Raw genomic sequence first — 22,997 nt, forward strand, 5'->3', positions numbered from 1 at the left:
TTTCTCCTTAGTTCTAGGTTACTTCTCTCTTTGGTTAGTTTCCACCTGTTGCTTAATAAGTTGAATTATTAAGTTTCCAGACTTCAGCCATGACCCTAACTGTAGATTATCCACACATAAAGCAATTGGGTGCAAACAAAGTATGTTGAAGCAGGCATGTCATCCAGAGGATTTGGCATAGATGCTTCCCCTACAAAATGGGAAATAAATTTTAATAGCCAGGAATTAACAGAACTATTCTCAAGCAACATTTACCATTGAGATTAAGCTGAAGTTTAATATTGTGTCTTTAAATAACTGCTTAAACAGGCCTTAACTTGCCATTTCTGTTCAGCTTTACAGGGAACAAACACTGAGAAAATTGTTTCCTTTTGGAATGTGTAGAAAATTAAACCCTTTTGACACTTTACCAATAGATATCATGCTATAAAGTTGGTCTTGTAACACATTTTTACTGTTTATCTACAAATAAATATTGAATTGTAACCTTTTGCTCAGAAGTGTATTTTTTCTATGAATCACTGATTAAGCCTGAAACTTTGGATGTTCTTTCCGAATAAAGCAGGATTAGTTGGCTAAAAGAATTTAAATGGTGGCAATAAGAAAAATAAAATAAAATGACAGAGACCTTTTTGGCTTTGGGAGAAAAGGATTGAATATTCTCATGAGAATCAGAGGAAGGTAACATTAAATTATTTTCTTCATAAATTTTGAGGTAATGATGTTGCTTATTAACAGTTCAATAATGATTTCTATCAACTATGTTGTTCTCTAAGCTACTTACTCATTTTACATTCCTGAAATTCATATTTGATACCATGTAAAAAAAATGAGTTTGCAAATAAACCCGGATTTCTATAATTCAGTTCATATGCTTGACCTTTTTTAGAGAAACTGCTTTGCAGTAGCATCACATAAAAGTGTCTGAGATGAAACACTTCAGATGTTTTATTACCTCTCCATCTGTACATATTTCTCTTCTTTTCTTTAAAATGGAGAGGGAGTATCTTATTAGCAGACTCGGGGGAAGGAAGAGGCGTAATCTCTAATAGTTTGCACCCAGCCATTATGGCTATAAACTGTGATGTATGACTTAAATATGATATGTGAAAGCGGTAAATTATAGCTTAATCAATAGACCATGATTAAGCAATCCATGTATGTGCAATGCAGTTCAGGGTGAAACTATACATCTAGAGGTTGTCAAACAATAAGGCAAGATATTTCCACTGTTGATTTGCCATTTATATACAGCTTCAAAAATCATAAATCAGCTCTTCTGGGAAATGACACTGCTTGAGTTGTGGTATCACATCTGATCCAATAAACCATACAAGCACAGTCAGTTTGATCAGGCCATCTTGAATATCAAGAACAATTATTTCAAATTCTTCTCACATTGTAATATCCATTCTGGAGGCTATCCAGTTCCTTTAAAACCAATGACATTTTCCTATCAACTTTTAGGCAAGAGGAACTGTACTCTGTAGTTATTTCTGTTACTTGCATGTGATGCACAGTGAATTGACTTAATCTTTTCCTTTAAATATATATACATATACATATACATATATGCAGTGTTTCTCAACTTTAATAACTTTTAAGATGTGTGGACTTCAGTTCCCAGAATTCTCCAGCCAGCAGGCTAAGTGAGGAATTTTGGGACTTGAAGGTTTTTTTTTATGTTTTTTTTTATTCCATTTATATCCCGCCCTTCTCTGAAGACTCAGGGCGGCTTACAATCTTAGCAGTAGCCTTCATTCTATGTATATGTCTGCTTATTAGGGCTTTCACACACACCCCAAGCGGCATTATTACAAAGTCAGCTTAATTGCCCCCAACAATCTGGGTCCTCATTTTACCTACCTCAGAAGGATGGAAGGCTGAGTCAACCTTGAGCCTGGTGGGATGCGAACCTGCACTAATTGCAGGCAGCTGGTGTTACTTAACCCACTGCTCCACCAAGGCTCTTTATTGAAGTCCACTTATCTTAAAGTTGCCAAGATTGAGAACACTGCTTTAATGCAATAATCAATATCTAATGAGAATTGCTTTGTGCTAGTCAACAATCAGAAGTTTAATTTGTCATACTATATTCTTTGTTCATTAACAGCATATCACAAGATTTCCATCTGGGGGGAAAAACAACATTGCCCTTTTTCTGTGAGCATTCAAATCCATAACAAAAGGGAGAGAAAAGCCTTATTATGTGTTAGCATTCCTTTGCTGTGCTTATTTTTTTTAAAGAAAAAGAAAAATATACCACGAGTTTTGCCATTATAAACTTTATGATTCTGCTGTAGTCACTGTTCCCTGAATGTAGTAATTTGCATTTGAGAAGAACTTCAGAAGTTAAAAGAAAAAATCTTTCAAGTTAAGTGTACATGGAATTGCTAGCTGAATGGCTTGCTCTTCAAAGATGAACGGGATTATTCTGGAGTACATCAAGTGCTAAGAATGTGCTTATGATTGAGGCTTTATAGCATGGCTCAGAATCCACCATTGGGAAAAGAAAAGTATGGAATTCCGGGTGTAAATAGACTTCATTTTATTTGAAAGCTACAGATGCCAAATCTCTCAAGCATCATCATCCTTTTGTATTCCAGAAGGGGAAAAGAGCTAAACCTCTTTCAATTTTTTTTTATATGCATCTTTTGCTGCCATGCTTTTGGAAAAATATATTCTTGCTCTTTTTTACATCTGCACTGAAATTACAAGATATTATAGAATATGGGGTTTAGATAAATTCTGCAGGGTCTAATGTGGTGATGGGCCAATATTTATGTATAGGTTGATCTACTCCCTCCTGCGCTTGTATTTTATCTCTCCTTGACCTTTCATTTTAATTGCATTTCTGCCTCCCCCACTTCTCCTCCCCTGCTAGACAATGTTCTCTCTCCATTTTTCTATTTTGGCTTACTCTGCTCATTTTCAGACATATGGTTTTTAAGCTGCTACTATTATAAGTAAAGTCAATATACATCAGCCTCTGGCTCCACTGGTACCATTAATAAATGCCTGAGTCTCTCATGTGCTCCTCCGTTTTCCCTCCCTTCCTTCTTTTTTCTCCTTCACCCTGAAGACTGCTTGAGTTAACCCTCCAACCTTCTTCAGACTTTCAACCTGCAGTCTGAAAAATCTCAAAATCTGCTTCAGTTTTCCCACTAGCTCTTGCAGATTAACGTCCTAGTAATTTTGTGAAATACATATGGGCTTTTTCCCTGAGCCTTATCCAGTGCTGTTATGTGCTTGCAGATGATGTTAGCTCTATCTTTAGGAGTAGCTGACAAAGAAATCTGAAGTGCAACAAGGAATCTAACTGGTTAGTGATGATCAATTACTGATCAATCTAGTTTACTTGTCGTGCCCTCAGGATTAAGCAACTCTCATCTTAACCTACCTTTCCACCACCTGCTTTGCCTGAATACTCAATACTCTGAAAAAGCATGTTATTGGAATAATGAACTTTGAAGGGATAAAATTGCAGTTGAGAATTATAGATGATGATATTATTATTATTATTATTATTATTATTATTATTATTATTATTATTATTATTATTATTATTATTATTATTATTATTATTATTAATGATGATGTTGGAAGGAACCTTGGAGGTCATCTAGTCCAACCTCCAATATTAGAGCATTCACAGTTCTGGAGGCGGTTGTTCCACTGATTAATTGTTCTAAATGTCAGAAAGTTTCTCCTTAGTTCTCGGTTGCTTTTCTCCTTGACTAATTTCCATCCATTGCTTCTTGTCCTGCCTTCAGGTGCTTTGGAGAATAGCTTGACTCCCTCTTCTTTGTGGCAGCCCCTGAGATGTTGGAACACTGCTATCATGTCGCCCCTCATCCTTCTCTTCATTAGACTAGAAATACTCAATTCCTGCAACCATCCCCCTTATGCTGTAGCCTCCAGTTCCTTGATCATCTTTGTTGCTCTTCTCTGTACTCTTTCTAGAGTCTCAACATCTTTTTTACATTGTGGTGACCAAAACTGGATGCAGTATTCCAAGTGTGGCCTTAACAAGGCATTGTAAAGTGGTATAAATTGCCTGCAGCAATTTATAGCCTGGCCCCTAGGCAGCAGCCAATAGGTTTAAAGCAACCCATTTCTGTCTAGGGGCAGCCAATAGCAGCACTGGAGATGGGGTGTCTGAGTTGCTGGGAGCCATTAGCTAGCTCCAGCTTATCACATGGTGTTACACTTAAGCCCAACACATAACACTAGACATATCCAATTCCAGTAATCATCCCTTATATGTTTTAGCCTCCAGTCCCCTGATCATCTTTGTTGCTCTTCTCTGTACTCTTTCTAGAGTCTCAACATCTTTTTTACATTGTGGTGACCAAAACTGGATGCAGTATTCCAAGTGTGGCCTTAACAAGGCATTGTAAAGTGGTATTAATATTTCAAGTGATCTTGATTCTATCCCTCTGTTAATGCAGCCTAGCACTGCGTTGGATTTTTTGGCAGCTGCAGCACACTGCTGGCTCATATTTAAGTGATTGTCCACTAGGACTCCGAGATCCCTCTCACAGTTGCTACTATTGAGCAACGTACCACTTATACTATACCTGTGCATGTAGAATTTATGTATGTATGCACAAATCTATGAACAACTTCTGAATTGCCCCAAGTGCATGACTTTAATCAGGGAACAACAAGAGCAATAAAACAATAAAAAATGGCCATCCTCCTTCTCATCTAGTTTTTAAAAGCAGCAAAGGCTATATAAAAAGGCAGGGTTTTTCAAAAGCTCCCTAAAAGCTGGATGGGAAGACCCAACCATATACTGTATATAGGGTTAGCATGTTTCAGAGAGTTGGGGCCTTAGATTCTGATCCATGCCCCTCACTCCTGGGAAGCATCCAGATCAAGGCCTATTAACTCATTGCTTCTGTTTTATTAGAGTTTGATAGTTTTCTTATTACTTAAAATGAATTTTCCCCAGGGAACCATTGTAAACTAATGTTCCTGTGATGAAATCCTAAGCAACATACAACTTACTATTTTTTTTCCCCATTTTTATCTTAAATTCAGCATTTTCAATTTCAGAAATATCCAGAGATGCATTTTGCAAATTATACAAATGGTTATATGTGTGTTTGCTTAACTTATATGTATCCAATCACTCTCCCTTTTTTATTGAAAAGTTTTAAAATACATTTTTAAAACATATACTCCATCCACCCCACCCCTCTCCCCATCCCTCCCATCCCAACACCCCCCCCCCGACTTCCCAGAGCCGAATATAGGGTATTACATCATACAATTTTACTCTAAAATAATTTAATTACTATAATTACACTTTGAACCCTATCGCACTTTAACTCTCCTTAACCATAGAAAAAAAGAAAAAAATAATAATATAGCCTCTAATTACAATAACTAATAACTATTCAAATGCTAAATGATACTTTGTAGTCCCATATTTGTTCTGAATAAAATCAGTCCATCTTTTCCATTCCACTATATATCTCTGTTGCGAATGATCTTTCACATATGCCGAGATTTTAGCCATTTCTGCCAAGTTTAAAACTTTCAAAGTCCATTCTTCAATAGTAGGTAAGTCCTCCTTTTTCCAGTATTGTGCTACCAAAAGTCTTGCAGCTGTTATTAAATTCAACATCAATTTAGTTTCTATAACAGTACTGCCACTCTCCCTTTATATCAGACATGTCAAACACAAGGCCCAGGGGCCAGATCCGGCCCGCAAAGTGGTTTCATGTGGCCCATGAAGCCATCCTGGAAACAGTAAGGGAATGGCCCCCACTGCCTTGGCCCTGGCCCAGAGACCCTCCTTCTGCCAGAGACCCTCAGATCTGTCCCACTCCTGCCCAGGCCCCCATAGGCACCCTTGATGCGAACGATGTAGAGCTGGCCATGCCCACCTAGTAGGCCATACACACTCTAGCCATGCCCACCAGTAGGCCACGCCCACCCAGTCCATACCCACCTGGCCCCCTGAGGGCAACCGCAATGCTGATGCGGCCCTCAATGAAATTGAGTTTGACACCCCTGCTTTATATCATACTTTTTAATGTTATTTTCAGGAAATGATTTAATTTCTAACAGAAAGGATGATATTAACAAAGCAATAAAAGGATGTCTGGTGGTAATTATAAGAGTAAAAACAATCATTACTATATAAGCTTTTTGTGGGTCATAGTCCATCTCCTCAAATGCATGGAATGTAATCATGTGGGGAGAATATTGCATAAAAAATTGAAGGGCAATAAGTAGTAAAGGATAAAAGTTGATCCTCCTGACAGAAAAACTGCATAGTAAAAATTGAAAATTACAAAGGATAACTGTTGTCGTTTATCTAACTATTGTCCTTTATCTAACTGTTTAGATAATTTCACATTAAAATGTGAATTTTGGATATCAATCTCTGTCTCTAGATATTATGCATTCTAAATTGGTACAAACATTCTATCAATTCTATCCAAACATCTCTTTCATGGGTTAAAAAAAAAATGGGGGGGGGGCTTATTTGCAACAAAACAAGGTAGTTGAAACCAGAAATGGTAAAGCTGTATATCTTTAGACATATGATGAGTTACTTCCTTGTTCACCCAAAAGAGTGCACATGATGAGAGTGCATTAGTTTACTATATGCAGAGTTATATCTTTGGTAAATTGTGCAAATCTTGGCATACTAAGAGTTACTCCTGGCTAGTATCTAGGCTTTCTTTTTTACTATTGCCTTTACAGCTACAACTCTTCAAGAATTATGACTTATTAATGCTGTTCATTCTAATCTGAAAATTATTGGCTAATTCTGGAGGCTATACCAGGGTCTATGGCTATTAATTGCCAATTCTTATATTCATACTTCATGCCCATAGAAGAATATGCCAATAGTCTCTGTATCCTTGGCAAAATAATCCTAAAGTAAAACTTTAGATATTAGTCAGTTTGTATGAACATAATCGTCATAGAGAAGGGGTAATAAATATTTGAAACTTCATTCAGGTATTGAGACTAATGCTTCTTGTTATAATTATAATTATGGTTTCTCTAAATGATAGTGACCCAATAATTAATTATCACTTTAAAATAGATGCAATATTGCAATTGCTTCTAGCTTCTTGTAATATATCTGCATAAAAGGAAATACATTCTTCTGCTCATCATCATTGGACTATCTATCCCCTGCTCTTGAATCTACTGGTAATTGTTATAAATGGTGATGTTTCCACATATTTGTCTTTGTTAAACAGAACAAAATGTGGGCAATATTTTCATTTCCTCCCCTTTTTGTTACTTTGTTATTTCATTCTATCTATTTTTTTTCATCCAAAACCACAGCAGGTATTGATTTGTCAGGATTTTTTGGGGGGTAAATACAGTATATATACAGAAGGAATATGAAGAAAGATTTAATATCATGCATTGATTGAAATCTGCTTACATATGTGTCTTTGATTGTGAAGTACTACAAAATCCACTTTTGTGAAATACTGTTGCTTCTTTGCATTAAAAAATCTGGAATTTACCTCTTAGTAATTATTCAGTACAAGGGACGCGGTGGCTCAGTGGGTTAGGACGCTTAGCTTGTTGATCAGAAAGTCGGCAGTTTGGCAGGTCAAATCCTGAGTGCCGCATAACAGAGTGAGCGCCTGTTACTCGTCCCAGCTTCTGCCAACCTAGCAGTTCGAAAGCATGTAAAAACACAAGTAGAAAAATAGGGACCACCACGGTGGGAAGGTAACAGCATTCCGTGCGCCTTTGGCGTCTAGTCATGCCGGCCACATGACCACGGAGACGTCCTCGGACAAGCGCTGGCTCTTCGGCTTTGAAACGGAGATGAGCACCGGCCCCTAGAGTCGGAAACGACTAGCACGCATGTGCGGGGAAAACTTTACCTTTACTTTACCTTTAATTATTCAGTAATGATTTCATGTCTATTTTATATCTCAAGCAAGCCAAAAAACATGGGCAGAACAAAAAAAGGTCCACTTAGTTATTGTGTCTATTCTTAATGTAGCCATCTTTTTGTCAAAACAATCACCTAGAACAGGGGTGTAAATCTGCCAACCCATGGGCCGGACACGTCACCAGGAAACCACACCCAACCCATTCCCGGCAATGAGGAAAAAGTTCCGATACATCGTGCAACATCACGTGACATTGCGAGTTTGACATGTCTGACCTAGAACAACACCAAATACACTGTATTTTATACTCACATGCAAATAATATATGTGTAGTGATTGACTGATTATGTGCTATCAAGTCAGTGTTAACTCTTAGCAGCCATATAGATAGATTTTCTTCAGGTTAACCTGTTCATAGCCTGACTTTTCAAGTCTTTTAACAGCACACCCATTGCCACTGTAACTGAGTCCATCAACCTTGTTGATGGGCATCTTGTTCTTTTTCCTTCTTTCTTTCCCAGCAGTAAAGTCTTCTACAGAGAGCTAAGTCTTCAAATAATAAGCCTAATTTGACCCTTGTCATTTGTAGCTCAAGTGACAACTCATGGTTGATTTGTTCAATGATTTACAGAATTTGTTTTGCAGGATCCAATCTGTTTTGGTCCCTGGAACCAGAGGTTTAAGTCTTTCAAGCTTTTGGACTCATGCTGGAGCCCATCCTCAGGGAACTTCTTTTTACCAGAATGTGCTCTGATGAGAGAGAAGTCATATTGTGGTGTGAGAGAAGTTCCCTGAGAATGGGCTCCAGTATGAGCCCAAAAGCTCAAAAGACTAAACCTCTGTTGATATACCTCTTTACCTTTATATTCTATTTTCTCTATAATATGTGATTTCTGTTTCTTCCTTAATTGATAAGCCAACCACCTACCAGGCTTGTTTGCATTACAAAACGTATTATGTTTCGCATAACGCAAATTAGTTGCAACCTGATCAGCCATTAACATATTAAATTGCTCTTTCAACATATTTATGGAAACCCTTAATCTATTATATGATGGGTTCAAAATAAAAGCTTTCTCCTTCGATTTAATCTCTTCTTCAAGCTCTGGAGAAGATGGATAGATTATATTCAGAATAAATATGGGACTAAAAAGTTCCATTTAGCCTATGAGTAAATTTTAGATTGTTATTATTATTAATAGTTTATTATAGTGGAATTTTTATTTGTTTTAATTATATGGTATTATTATTATTTTTAGTATTAGTATTGTTTAATAACTTGGATATTGTATTGTTTAATAACTAGGATATTAATTTATGTTTTATTATTATGTTTACTTTTAATTGCTTGTATTTATGTTAAAAGGGAGTTAAAGCGCATTATGAACTTGGTTATTTATATAGTTGGTTAGTGTTAGTTAGATTATTTTTATTATATTTGTAACCCTGTACTCAGCTCTGGGAAGTGGGGGAGGGAGAGGGGTTTTTTAGGGTGGGTTGGTTTTGGGGATTATATTGTAATTTTTATAAAACTTTTCAATAAAAAAAAAAGACTAAACCTCTGGTCTTGGTCCTGGTGACCAACCCAGATTGGATCCTGCAACATTATTCGTATATTTGTCTTCCTTCGTGGATATTTGTTTACTTGGATGATTCTGTGTGTATGTTTGTGCGTGTTGGTGTATTTGTGTGTGTGTATATATAAGCTAAAACTTTATGGGCAGATAATTGTTGTTCTGGCCATAAACAGTTGCTAGTAAACTCTCATTTATGAAACCTTTCTTCAAAGTTAGTTTAGAGAAAGGAACATAGGAAGAGTCAGAAAATCCAATAAATTGCACCATGGTAATCTAATGTAACTGACAAATAAAAAACTCCAGCTCAGTAATGGCAATTGTAATAGACTCAAAACAAACAATGTGAGACGTGATCAGAGAAAGATAAATTCAATTCTGGTGTCTGCAATGTTCTATTTCACTTATTGTTTTTAGAAGTCCTTATTTTAAATGTAGAAGCCTGAAGCGTGATGTTTTTTCCCAACAGATCATTGTGATGATCAGCTAGTGTCAGCCTTGCCTCAGTCATCATTCAGCAGTTCATCAGAACTGTCCAGTAGTCACAATCCAGGATTTGCAAGACTTAATCGACGAGACGGTAAGTGTTCCCTTGGTTATTCTTCTTAATTTCAGAAAGTTTACAAAAGAGATTTCTGACATCAAGTGAATTGTATGTTAAATTAAAATGCCAAAATAGAAGCAAGCCTTTATCAGTACTCTGATATATTTGGTGGAGTTTAAATGCCCTCAGAAGCCACAACCTTTTCGCCTAAACACAGATGGGAGATCATCTGCATTCTCTATTTCAAATTTTACTGGAAATGCTTCGTTATCACAGATTTAGAGTGTCAATTTGCAGTCAAAGTTATCCAATCTGATTCACTGGGCTGTGCATCCTATTTTACAGGCACAGCAGTGGGAGGCAGTGGTAAAAGGCGAAATGTTTTTGCTCTGACAAGTGAGCACCAGAAAAAAGGAAACCAGGGAACAAGTGGATTATGAAGGACACAGATATGGGAGTGGGAAAGGGCAAGCTGTTTGAGTATCTCTCGGATTATTTCAAGGATATATTTCTGCAAGGCATCTTCTTTTCTATCAATTATGAGGATTTCCTGACCACTCAACCTTTTAAGATGTTTGTTAATACATGTAATTTGCGGTGCACACACATTAAATTGCAATGAAATCTGGCAAATATCACCAGCTGAAAATCCCTGGTCGTTCTCTAGCCAATCAGAATGGAAACCTCATGCAGTCAGCAGGAAGGCTGCCCTTGAAGCTGAGCTGGAAGCTACAGTGGTTCAAAATGCAGCACCTGCTTGCTGATGGATGAGAGCTGTCATAGCAGGAGAACAGTACACTAAGGAGGCTGTGTTGGCTGTGGATCCACCTAGCAGATAGGCCTTCCCGCCTATTTGGCCCACTAATTAGAATAACATAGGGTACTGAAATGCTTTGCTGAAGTTATGTTCCCATAATCTATTCAGAAAATTATTCAGTCAAAAAAAGAAATGAGGTTAGTCTGAGAAATTTCTCTCTGATTTCAATTTGGCTCCTTCATTCTGCTTTTGACAACTGTTGGTGGGACACATATCCTCTTCTCAGAGAAGACTTGAGCCAATAAGAGCTTTGCTGATATTTTATGTAAGTGTCGCTCTCAGCAAAAAAAAAAAAAGAGATTGATTTCATTTAAAATGGGAGTTTTGCTATTCAGATGGCTGGTCAACAACAGGCTTAGATTTAATAGGCTTTTAAATTAATCTGCGAGATAGGAAAAAAAATCTTGAATAAGCAAAATTGATGCTTTTTTTAATAAATCAAAGACCTTTGCAAATTCTCTCATGTACTATGGTAGGTATCACATACCCTTGAGAACTGGGAAATGTTAAGAAGATTTATAATATATCTGGCTAGTTAGAATAGTGTGTGTGTGTGGGGGGGAAGCTGATAAGGTAAAGCAGAGGTAGGCATTGAATTTCAAAGACCCCCAAAAGAGGGATAAAAGGTTTCCAAAAATACTGAGAACTGAGAGACCATAAAATGAAAGCAACTCACTCCTAGTTTTTAACTTATTAGAAGTGTCCAATTTCATACATCAAGCATTGATATCCTTTTCAAATTATGGTAAGCAATTATTCTACATTATTCTATTTATTTATTAAAAGATATTTTAGTTTTTTCTTATTAAAAAGTTTTATAAAAGTTACAATACAAACCCCAATCCCCAAACCACCCCCCTCCCCCTCCCCCACTTCCCAGAACTGAATAAAGGGTTACAAAAATAACAATCAAAATCTAAATAACATTAACCAACTATATACTGTATGTAACCAAGTTCCTAACGCACTTTAACTCCCCTTTAACATGAACACAAACAAGATAAAAGTAAACATAATAATAAGAAGAACATAAAAACAAAATAATATCCATATTATTAAACAATACTACTACTACTAATAATAATAAAATATAATAAAAACTAATAAAAATACCATAAAAACAAACTAATATTAATAATATCATTCTATATTTCATTCATAAGCTAGATGAAGCTTTTTAGTCCCATATTTGTTCTGAATATAATCTATCCATCTTCTCCAGACCGAAATGTATCTTTCTTGTGAACGATCCTTCAAATAAGCAGAAATCTTAGCCATTTCTGCCAAATTTGACACCTTAACTGACCAATCTTCTATAGTAGGCAAACTATCTTTCTTCCAATATTGACCTACCAAGAGCCTTACTGCTGTTATCAAATTCAACACCAAATTTGTTTCTTTAGTATCACAATCTATAACAATACCCAATAAAAACAATTGTGGAGAAAATTTTATCTTTCTCTTAAAATATTCTACATTATTCTAAATTGATCAGGTCAAGTGCAGACAAGCCAATGTAGGTGATCCGGGGACTAGAAATGAGAGCTAGAAATAGAAGTTAAAATTGTTGGGTTTTGTCTTCAGAAAAGATGACTAAGCCAATTGTGGGAGAACTCTTTACATTTCTGGAAAGATGTCACACAGAAGAAAATCAAGATGTGCTGTATATTATCCTTGAGTATAGAATACATGAAAATGGTCATATGTCTCAGAAAGTCAGGTTCTGATTGAATGTTTGTGGATGAAGATGGTGGACTTCCTTAAAGTAGAACCAGGTACCAAGGAAAGTGCTTACTGTAACTCCCTTTCAGTGTTGGATGTGTTCAAGCAAAGACTGGGGCACCTTTCTGTGAAGAATCTTTTAATTTGGATTTCTGAGCAGGGGTTTGGACCCAAGGGCTCCTTCCAGTTATATGATGCTGATTCGATTCTTTTACATAAACAAGAATTCATGAAAAAAACCATGGGAAAAACCATACAGTTCAACACAAATCTTCATTGGGGACTGTTTTTTTTTTGTTTTTTTTTGTATCCTGACATGAATCTCTCTCCTGATATGGATAATCAGTCACTCTTTTTTTTATTAGAGTTTTACAAAAAAAAAAAAAAGATTTTACAATACATATCCCCAAAACACGCAACAAGGCACTTCTAAGAATATGAGATTTAAAAGACCTATCCACCTTTTTATCATAAAGCAAATATGCATGCCATCCATATACCAAATCCCAACCCTCAAGGTGAAGTATTCTATTATTAGTTAAATTAAGCCAATCGCTAACCCATGTCAAGACCACCGCATCATAATACAGTTTCAAATTCGGCGTCTTGAGTCCCCCTCTTTCCCTAGCATCTTGTAGAATCTTAAATTTAACTCTTGGTTTTTTCCCCACCCAGATAAATTTATTAATACCCTTCTGCCATTCATCAAGGTTGGCATCCTTTTTCAATATAGGTATCATTTGAAACAAAAAGAGAAACTTCGACAGAACATTCATTTTAACAACTGCGATTCTTCCCAATAAAGATAATTGTAATTTTTTCCAATTATTTAAATCCCTTTGTATCTTCAACCATAATGTTTCATAGTTATTCTTATATAATTTTACATTTGAAGCTGCAATATAATCAGTCACTCTTGTGCACCATATTTATTGATTATTAATATTTATAAATATATTTGCATATTCTATATTTAAGTTTATGTTTTATATTGATAAAAGTATACTAGAATTGTGTATTTGTGATTAGATTAGCTCTAATTATTCCTATTTACTCATCCTGTTCTGTGTGTACTGAGCAAGTAAATAGTATAATTATCTAGGATCCTTCCCCACTTGCATTGAATCATAGTACAAATATACCCTGGTAACCACTTTTTCCTGCCATATCCCCATTTTTATCTTGTCCTCATCCTGTACAGGCAATTAAACTTCTCCTTAGTAGTTTTGACATTACCATACTCATCAGTTATCAAGCTGCAATGGTTTTATCATGTATGCAGTCTGACACTTTATACGATCATTCTGACAGTAGTTTTATCAGGGCACTGTCCACTTTAGGCTGGTGTGATTCCAATTCCTGAATAATGTCTTCCAATGTAAGAGCTAGTTTTCAAATTCATGCAAAATTCAGGGGTCTTGAACCATATACAGACCTCCCTGTTATCAATGAAGAGAACTGTCTCCTTCCCAGTGCATACTAAAACTCAGGAGATGTTTGTCCTTAGCTAGATTGAGATGCATTGGATTCAAAGGGAAAACAATTTGCTTGTTGGAATTTTTCTATCATACATATTTAGTCTTAATTAAGAGATTGCTAAAGAGAACTCTATTTGGGAAGTCATGACTGGAGAAAGAATAACTTTGGGTTCAGGCAGATTCAAAAGATTTGGTAGTTATTCTGATTAGGCAGTGGGAAAGTCTGGTTCTTTCAAACTGGGGTCCACCCCTTACTCAAAATCAAGATATAAAGAATTATTCCAATTCTGCATGAAGATAAAGTAATATTTATAATCAATGGCAGAAACTACTAATGTGTGAAATCATGGCTTATTTTGCCTAAATTCTACATGTTTTTCCAAAACTAGAGGATTTCATTAGACTAGTATGTCAGCACACAAACCCATAATCTCCACCCAGAACTGAATATTCTTGGAAATATCAATGTGTTGGTATTAGTCATGAAATTGTTTTAATACTATTCCAGATGACATGCTCATATTCCTACCAATTGTGAGGAACAGGTTTGGAGGGTGATTTTACAAAGGGACCATACTGAACCCATAGCTCAGCAAAATAGGATTTGAGTAGAGCTGAAATTTAATGTGAGAAGAAAAAAAGAATATTTTATCAAGGCTTCATAATCAAGATGTTCATGATATTATTCCATAAAATTTGTTTCGTTTGAGGTATAGTAGTTGTTAAAACTTGATTCAGAGTTAAAAGAATAAAAGCTTAAGTCTACAGATCAAAAAGCAGGTGCTGGTATACCATTTAATTTAAGTCTAGACAAATCTATCAGTTTTATTGCAAATGTTACTGGCTATCCAGATAATCTAGTGTGATAATACAATATAAAATAAAATAAATGAAAGGATGATAGAAAGATGGAACATAGTATCTAGTATGCAAATTGATTTGCTTAGGACAAAGCAATTTGTCATGTTAATGAAATTTAACATAAGATTTAAAACCATGAACAAATTCCAGATTTTTTCTTTATTATTAGCTGTAGTTTAACAATTGAAATATTTGGTTTTAATTTTGTACATTTTGAAAATGTACCCATGAAAAAAGAGAAAACTACAAAGTAGAAAAATCACAGGCTAGATCTAGGCTCACTAATCTGAAATACCGTATATACTTGAGTATTAGCCGACTCGAGTATAAGCCGAGACCCCTAATTTTACCCCCCAAAACTGGGAAAAGTTCTTGACTCAAGTATAAGCCGAGGCTGGGATCCGCCGTTCTGCAAGCCTCCGCCGCCGGCAGAGGCTGGATCCGCGCTCTGCAAGCCTCTGCCGCCAGCAGAGGCTCGATCCGCCATTTTGCAAGCCTGAATACACAGGAATACCCTGTGTGGCCGCGGCTCTCGGGGAAGCCCTGGCTGTCCGCTTCCTCACTCCACGCTGCCATTCGGGGCCCGCGCGTTCCCAGGGCAAATCGCGGCGCCCAGCAGGCGAGGAAACACGCCCGCTCCAGTCGCCCCCCTTCCCTCAGGAGACGCGAAGCAAGTGACCGCCCGGAGCTTACCGAGGACTTGCGCGCGGCCGAGGCTTCGGTGCTTCCAGGATCGCGTGCACCTCTCCCAAGCCGCCGCCGTCCGGAGACCTGCCGAAGTTTGGGGAGGTTTGGGGAGGTGCGCGCGGACCTCCCCAAACCTCCCCAAACATCGGCAGGTCTCCGGACCTCCGCGCCCTGCCTGCCTGCTTCTTTCCGCTGCCTGGCTGCCCTACGATGTAACCCGCTTCATGATCGAGTGCGACGCCTGCAAGGACTGGTTTCACGGCAGGAAGGGGATCTCTGCCCTAGAGCGGGAGGGGGGAGGGAAAGGGGGGGGAACGCTTTGTGTTACCTGCCGTGAAACCAGTCCTTGCAGGCGTCGCACTCGATCATGAAGCGGGTTACATCGTAGGGCAGCCAGGCAGCGGAAAGAAGCAGGCAGGCAGGGCGCGGAGGTCCGGAGACCTGCCGACGTTTGGGCAGGTTTGGGGAGGTGCGCGCTTCTCCCCAAACCTCCCCAAACTTCGGCAGGTCTCCGGACGGCGGTGGCTTGGGAGAGGTGCGCGCGATCCCGGAAGCACCAAAGCCTCAGCCGCGCACAAGTCCTCGGTAAGTTTTTTTGTTCACTGGAGTATAAGCCGAAGTGGAATTTTTCAGCCCAAAAAGTGGGCTGAAAAATTCGGCTTATACTCAAGTATATACGGTAGGTCTTGGATGTAAGAAAATTGTTACTGAGCCTTTAAGTACTATCTACAAAAACTACCCTGTGCTTACTGTAACTTATTGATTCTTTTACTTCTTGAAAGTTTCAAGTAGGAAAGAAACAATTTTCATTTCTGACCAACTCTTTGAGCAGGTGAGAAGTGCAAACTTAAGCTTTAAGGTCAAAGCATAGTGAAAAGGCCGTAAGGAAAAATATCTGCTATTAAGTGAAAATTGGATCTATTTTCTCTATACCCAAGTCAAGAACTGTTTGCTTAACTTTGTTCAGGGAAAAGAAATATTGAAAAATCACGTTGAGAAGTTCCAGAAAGAGAGAATTCTACAAGAGGAAATTAATTTATTGGATAAAGTTTGCTGAGCCATAAACTCATCCCCAAAGTTTGTCTCAATCAAACTTGCAGGCAAGTTTCTCAAGTCCTACAGAAGTATATTTAGCATACAACAGGAAATTGCAGTGCTTTCATTAAAAGACTTCAAAGTAGAAGTAAAATAATAAAAAAGTCCACTGGAGGAAGATGGCAAATAAATTTAAATGAACAAATTAAAAATCCCAAAGTCTGATGTCATAAAATTGCAGACCTAACCAAAACCTCAGAACTGAACTGTCCCTGTTGTAAACCAGTTCAAGCATCAATGTAGTACATGGGTATACAAAGAAAGCAATGTGCAATATCTCAGTTACAATGTCTAAGCAGCAAAAATCACACACACAAAATCTGTCTGACATTCAAATGTAATTTTAAACAGAAATAGTTAATGTTCATTTGGGAAAAATATGTTTTCAGTAAGAAATCTAGCTGTTCTCCAAAGTATTTTATATGAGAGTATACAGGAAAGCAGAATCATTGCTTGTAAACTTTGAATGAGCCCAAGGATCAGTAAAGTAACACACACATACAAAGAGTGTTTGTCTGTGTGTACTTGTTTAATATATACTGTCAACACTACAAACGAATTTGGCTAAAGCCATTTTCCCTTTGTTTTTGGTTGCCAAAGAGTTGGGGGGGGGGGAATGAGTATTTTTTAGCTTAATCAAAACAATGAACCAAGGTCATTGCTGATTGCATTTTGGAGGGCTAAAGTTTCCATTAGAAAGCCCTGCTCAAATAGTTAATTGGGGGATGTGATTTATGACATATTACTGGGGTGGGAAGTTCAACTTTGTAACATTGTAACCTTTGGGAGGGAACTTCAGTCTTGGTTTCACTTTTGATTGTGCCGATACTATGTAGCCAAATAAATATGTTCTTTAAGGAAACTTTTTTGTCTTGGAGTTCTCTTTTACTGGTCTTATCTATTGGAATCATGACATGCACATTTAGATTTTCGTTTTCGTTCTCATTTTTCTCTTTAAAGTTACATCAGAATTTCCTTTTCCCTTTTTTTCATCGGCTACCCTTTCTAATCTTCAAACCTATAAATCACAAATTCATTTTCTCTTTTTTTCCAGCAAAAAGTCCATAAGGGGTTTCCAGTCACTAAAAACTGTAATTGTTGACCTTTCTCTAATCAAACAATTTATTTTTTCCATCTCTGCTACTCCTGTCATTTTTAGCAACCAATCTCCATTGTGGGTATTTCTGAGTCTTTCCATTTTTACTCATATGATGGGAGAGTGTTTCTCAGCCTTGGCAACTTGAAGATGTCCAGACTTCAAGTCCAAAAATTGCCCAACCAGCTGAGCTACAACAATGGGTCATTGTTTTATATAAAAAAATAACTTTAAAGTTATAGGGTAATGTAGATTTCAATCCTTTTAACCTTATATTTTCCCATTGTTGCATCAATGTGTTATGTCCAAAGTTCTTAGCTCAGTGTATCAGTGTTTCAATTGTTCATCCATTTCAAATCTCAATAAAATTGTATTCAGCTAGGTAGGTTCATCATTTCTACATAGTTTAACTTCAAAATTATGTCTTCTACCATTCAATTCAATTCTAAATGTCTCATTATCCACATTAAATCTTTCACTTAATTGTGCATATGAAAATCTTTGAAAAGTAAATCCCTCTGCAGCCGGTTGCTCTCTTGAATTTATCTTACATTATCCATATTCCTGTTTCATCAACACTCAGTCAAGTAACCATTTTTCTTACAATTTCATTCCATTAAAATAATTCTTGTGCTGAGATCCATAAAAGCATTTTGGGCACAGTTTGGGTTTACATCTATTCCCAATATGTCACTTTTAATATAATGATTCTTAAAATCTATATTAACTTAATTTTATTGTACCACTGAAAACCATGCCACCCAAGCCTCAGATCGTGCCTTTCTAATTCTAAAATTCTTTTCCAGCAACCATTTAGTCTAATCATAAAAGATTATATACTAAAGAAACAGAGGGATCATAGAGAAAAAAAAATGAAACATCAGAAATAATTGTTAAAATTACAGTACTTTGCTTGTAGTTATGGTTTTAACATAAAGCTTCTGAGATCTGTTCTGCACTGAAAAGTTATTTTTCCATTAGATCCTTTGCTGTTTAAAGCAGTCAGAAAGTATTTGATTCCCAAATTGTAGTAGAGAAAAGAATGGAGAAAAACAAAGGAACCACATATCACAGCCTTGCACAGCACTATAATATCCTTATGCAGAGTTTCTAAATTCAGGTTTTTAGCTAATTCAGCTGGTAATAATATCACTGATATAAAAAGTCCCCTTGAAATGTCACGGAGAGATCCATGACTAGGATTCATGGTTATGTTTTTCATTTGTCAACTGTTAATAGCTGTCAAGAAACAAGCAATTCAGGATTAGGAAATGGGTGAATTGAGCAACCTATTTGGGGCTTACTCATATTTAAATCTCTACAATCCTATGTAAATGTGTTTGCCTTCAAAATAGGGAGTTTCAAGTATGGGCACTTGGAAGAGTTTAGAATGTCAGTGAGATATTTCTGTGGCTTTAATTTGCACTGACAGATTCTAATTTTTCAAAAATCACTCATTTTCATAGCTCAGTAGAGAATCTAAGCATATTTCAGTGGAAAAGAGTTCAAAAAGCTTATTTCCATGTATAGTGTACAGTGTTAAACTGCATCAGAGTATAAGGAGATTAATCATATTTACACAGATAATTTTTTTTCTCCTTCTATGCATAAGAATGGAGTCCTACATATTTATGTGTGAGTAACGTAGAGACTGAATTGCATGCAATGTCTTTACATTAATTGCCTCTGACTGTAGAATGAATAGTTGTCTTGAATGTTTTTGAGGTAAACAAATCTCACATTAAAGTTAGGTAGAAATATATAGAACAAAAAGGATTTTCAGAGATAAACAGGCAGTTTGTAACCCTTTGAACTGTGGAATGAGAACATTTCAGAATTTGATCATATTTTCTGGCAAGGTTTGTGACTGGTCAGTTTATATTAATTTTGTGGGAGGCTTCCATACGGTGAAAATGGAAATCAGGAAAATATTTACCTATTATCTAGGCACTGCATATTTAGTTCCTTCCCAAACAAAGGCCAAATTCTCTCATTTGAAACAAGGTAAAGAAGAAATACTACAAATTTTAAGTACAGGGTATCTGAGGAGCCATCTCTCACCAATGGGAGAAGAACCATCCCACTTGTGCCAATGGCAGAGGCCTGCTATGGATCCCATCTGCTAAAGTATTGAAGCAGGCAAGATCAAGGAGAAGAGCCTTTTCTTCTGTGGCCCCATTCCTGTGAAACATTCTTCCACCGGGGGTAAGAACTGCCCCCTCCTTTTTGGCCTTCTGGAAGGCAGTGGTGGGATTCAAATATGTGAACAACTGGTTCTCTGTGTGGATGCTACTTCCGCAAGTCCATTCTGGGCCTGAGCAACAAAAAATTAGCTACCAATTCTGCTGAATTGGTACAAACTGGCTGAATCCCACCACTGCTGGAAGGGTTAAAAAACCTGGCTTTGCCAGTTGGTCTGGGCCCTGAGGGGGGCTTTTACCACTGGAGATGACTGACAGGGGAAGAACATCTCATCCCCATCCCATCCATCTGTTGGCTCTTGTAGGCATGGTTTTAGCACATAATATTTTAATGTCAGTTCATTTTAATCTCTTAATTATTTTTCACTTTTCTATCATTTGTAGCCACCACAGTTACCTTGTAGGGGAGATGGGTGACAGAGAAAATAAATATATAAATAAATTTAGTGCTGTTCGGATCCTCTTGCTTTAGCAATTGTATTATTTGAAGAACAAAGGTATATTGATCAAGAAACAAAGATAATGGATGGCTATCAAATCCATCAGGATCAAGCTGCCTTGTATATTTCCTCGTTATAGATGTAATTTTTGTGATTATTCACAGAAGCTATTTCTCTTAGTTAGACTTAGAATTTATTATTATTATTATTATTATTATTATTATTATTATTATTATTAACAATAATAAAGTTTGCCTTGTTTAAAGTGCTGGGGACACAAACACTGAACCTTTAATAATATAAGCCCTATGCCAGTTGACTGATCAACTCTGTGATGATTTATTGTACTGTCTCATTATGAGATAGCAGCTGCTGCTATTGCTTTGATATTAAGCCTTAAGGAAATATTAGGTTGTGGCAATTTCATAAACTTGAAGTGCACATTGTACTTATGAGATGAAATGGTCAGAAGCCTTAGGAACACTTCAACATTGCTCTTTAAATCTGACCTTGAAAAAAGAGGCAGTCTTGAGGAAATAAATGTGTAAAAGAAATTTAAGAAGATCTGAGTAAATAAATGGTACAGTGATTCCTTCTTTTCATGCCTCTGTTTACTATTCTTTTAAAAATGACTGACTTGCTTATGCAAAGGACAGTTTTGTTTCTAGGAGGAGAGTATCTGTGATAGACAAATTCCCTGAAACAACTTGACAGAGTATCATGGGAGGTGTGGTAGGAACTACGTAAACTCCTAGATTAGGAAGGGTTCACAAAATAAACATTAATGTTTATTTGTTTTTGAACTACATAGTTGCCTCTTCCTTTAGGACATAATATGGATGACCTTGAGTTTTTCAGTTCAGTTGCCTACCGCATGGTTTCAGCCTTGTATTTTCCACGCACTAATTTTAATTATGCTCTCTACAACTATGCAAGTTTATAGTAGTACTATTGCAACTGAGACTGAACATATTTTGAACATATTACCTACCTCATGACATGGTCACGTGTTGTGTCCATCACATGACTTTTTGACGTGGTCAAGGTGTAACAGAGATTCAAGCTAAAATAAAGAGATTCAATTATAAAGTGCAGGATACTGAATCTTTTAATGTAATTTTTGTGTGTGTGGAAGTTGTTTTCCTAAACTTCATTTTTAAAAACATGACCATGACTTTCTGTGTCTGAAATGGCAGGGAGGAATGATCTAGGACAGAGGAAGTAGAGCAATATCTGAAAAATAAAATCTAGATCCAAAGGAGGGAAGGGGATGAGGGTGATGAAAATGTCTCAGAAAAGTCCCTAATTTTGAGCAAGTAAAATTAAGAGGCCAGAAGATAATTTTTGATTTGCAAGATTCTGTTACTGTAACCTTACAATAAAGGTAGCATTAGTACTCCTGGTTGATGTTTCTTTTCTGGATTGCCTTGAAGGGTTGACAATGTCAGATCAGAACAGTATGATATGCCTTTGAATAGTAACAATTAATTTTTGCAAAGTTTCATTTTTACATAACCTCAGGAATTGGTAGAATTCAGGATTTTTTTCTTTTTGGTAGATGAGATCTGGAGAAATAGGAACATAAAGTAAATATTATGATTTTTTAACAGTATGTTTCATGCTAAGTGCTGTCCATTAAAATATCTGCTTAAACTAAGGAGCTATAATGATTTGTTAAAATTGTCTAAATATACAGTAAATAAGCTTATATGGTTTTCAAATATAAAACAATTAAACATAGTTTGATTGTTAGCATTAAAACTAATGATACATAACACAGATACAGATCCTTAAAAAATCTAATTTGATTTTTAAGTTGGCAGATTTAACTTCATATACATGATACTTTGAGAAATTATAAATAGGAAGTTGTATGATTAACCTGCAATATGAGAAAGTATTTTATTGGGGCTTGGGGGTGGGGGAAAGGTGGTTTTGTGTGGAAGAAACAATGCCATTTTATTTTCTGGTTGTGTGTGTGTGTGTGTGTGTGTGTTTACTATTTGTGGAAGGATCAGTGAGATATTGGGGAATAAAGAAAAAAACATTTTTCTTATATGAAAAATATAACTCCTCAAAATAGAAACCTTCCTGGCCAGGGAAATCAAGATAATTGTGACCATGTTTATAAGCACCAATCTTACATAAGTTTGGCACAATTGCATTTTCTGTTATACTTTTGATATGTTCCATCAATACAGTGACTCCAACAAAATTCACATTATCGCCAGTGGCAATTTAAAATTGGTTGCCCAGAAGTACATTCCATTTATTCCATTTCTCATCTCTTGAGCTTCTTTCCTTAGCCAGGAGAGTTTCTTTAATAATACCATTCTAATGTGTTCTATCAACTAGAATCCATGAATCCTGATCCATGGGGCATCCAACAAGGTTGCAGTTCCCCTGGGTTTGAAGGGAAATTTATGATCTATGTTAAAACTTAGTGGGACTAATGGGAATTTTGAAATATGTTATTGCTCATGCCCAAAATATACAATGTAAAGATAGAGATATCTTCAGCTTTCCACATATATAAGATAATTCCGAACTATCATATCTGAATATAGCCGAAAATGAAATAAAGTCTAAATAT

General features: G+C 36.5%; 1 protein-coding gene across 1 annotated transcript in view; it reads left to right on the forward strand.

Annotated features, from left to right (window-relative positions):
* CNTNAP4 (contactin associated protein family member 4) overlaps positions 1 to 22,997 on the forward strand; it is a gene marked incomplete at both ends in the record, with an annotated part of 286,811 nt that overhangs the window by 68,983 nt on the left and 194,831 nt on the right. The window contains one exon of the mRNA XM_081315740.1: positions 9,933 to 10,043. Within this exon, the coding sequence (XP_081171866.1) occupies positions 9,933 to 10,043 (111 nt within the window). The remainder of the gene's footprint in view (positions 1 to 9,932; positions 10,044 to 22,997) is intronic.

The sequence above is a fragment of the Vipera berus genome (genome assembly GCF_964194415.1).
Source record: "Vipera berus genome assembly, chromosome: 2".
Taxonomy (NCBI): Eukaryota; Metazoa; Chordata; class Lepidosauria; order Squamata; family Viperidae; genus Vipera; species Vipera berus.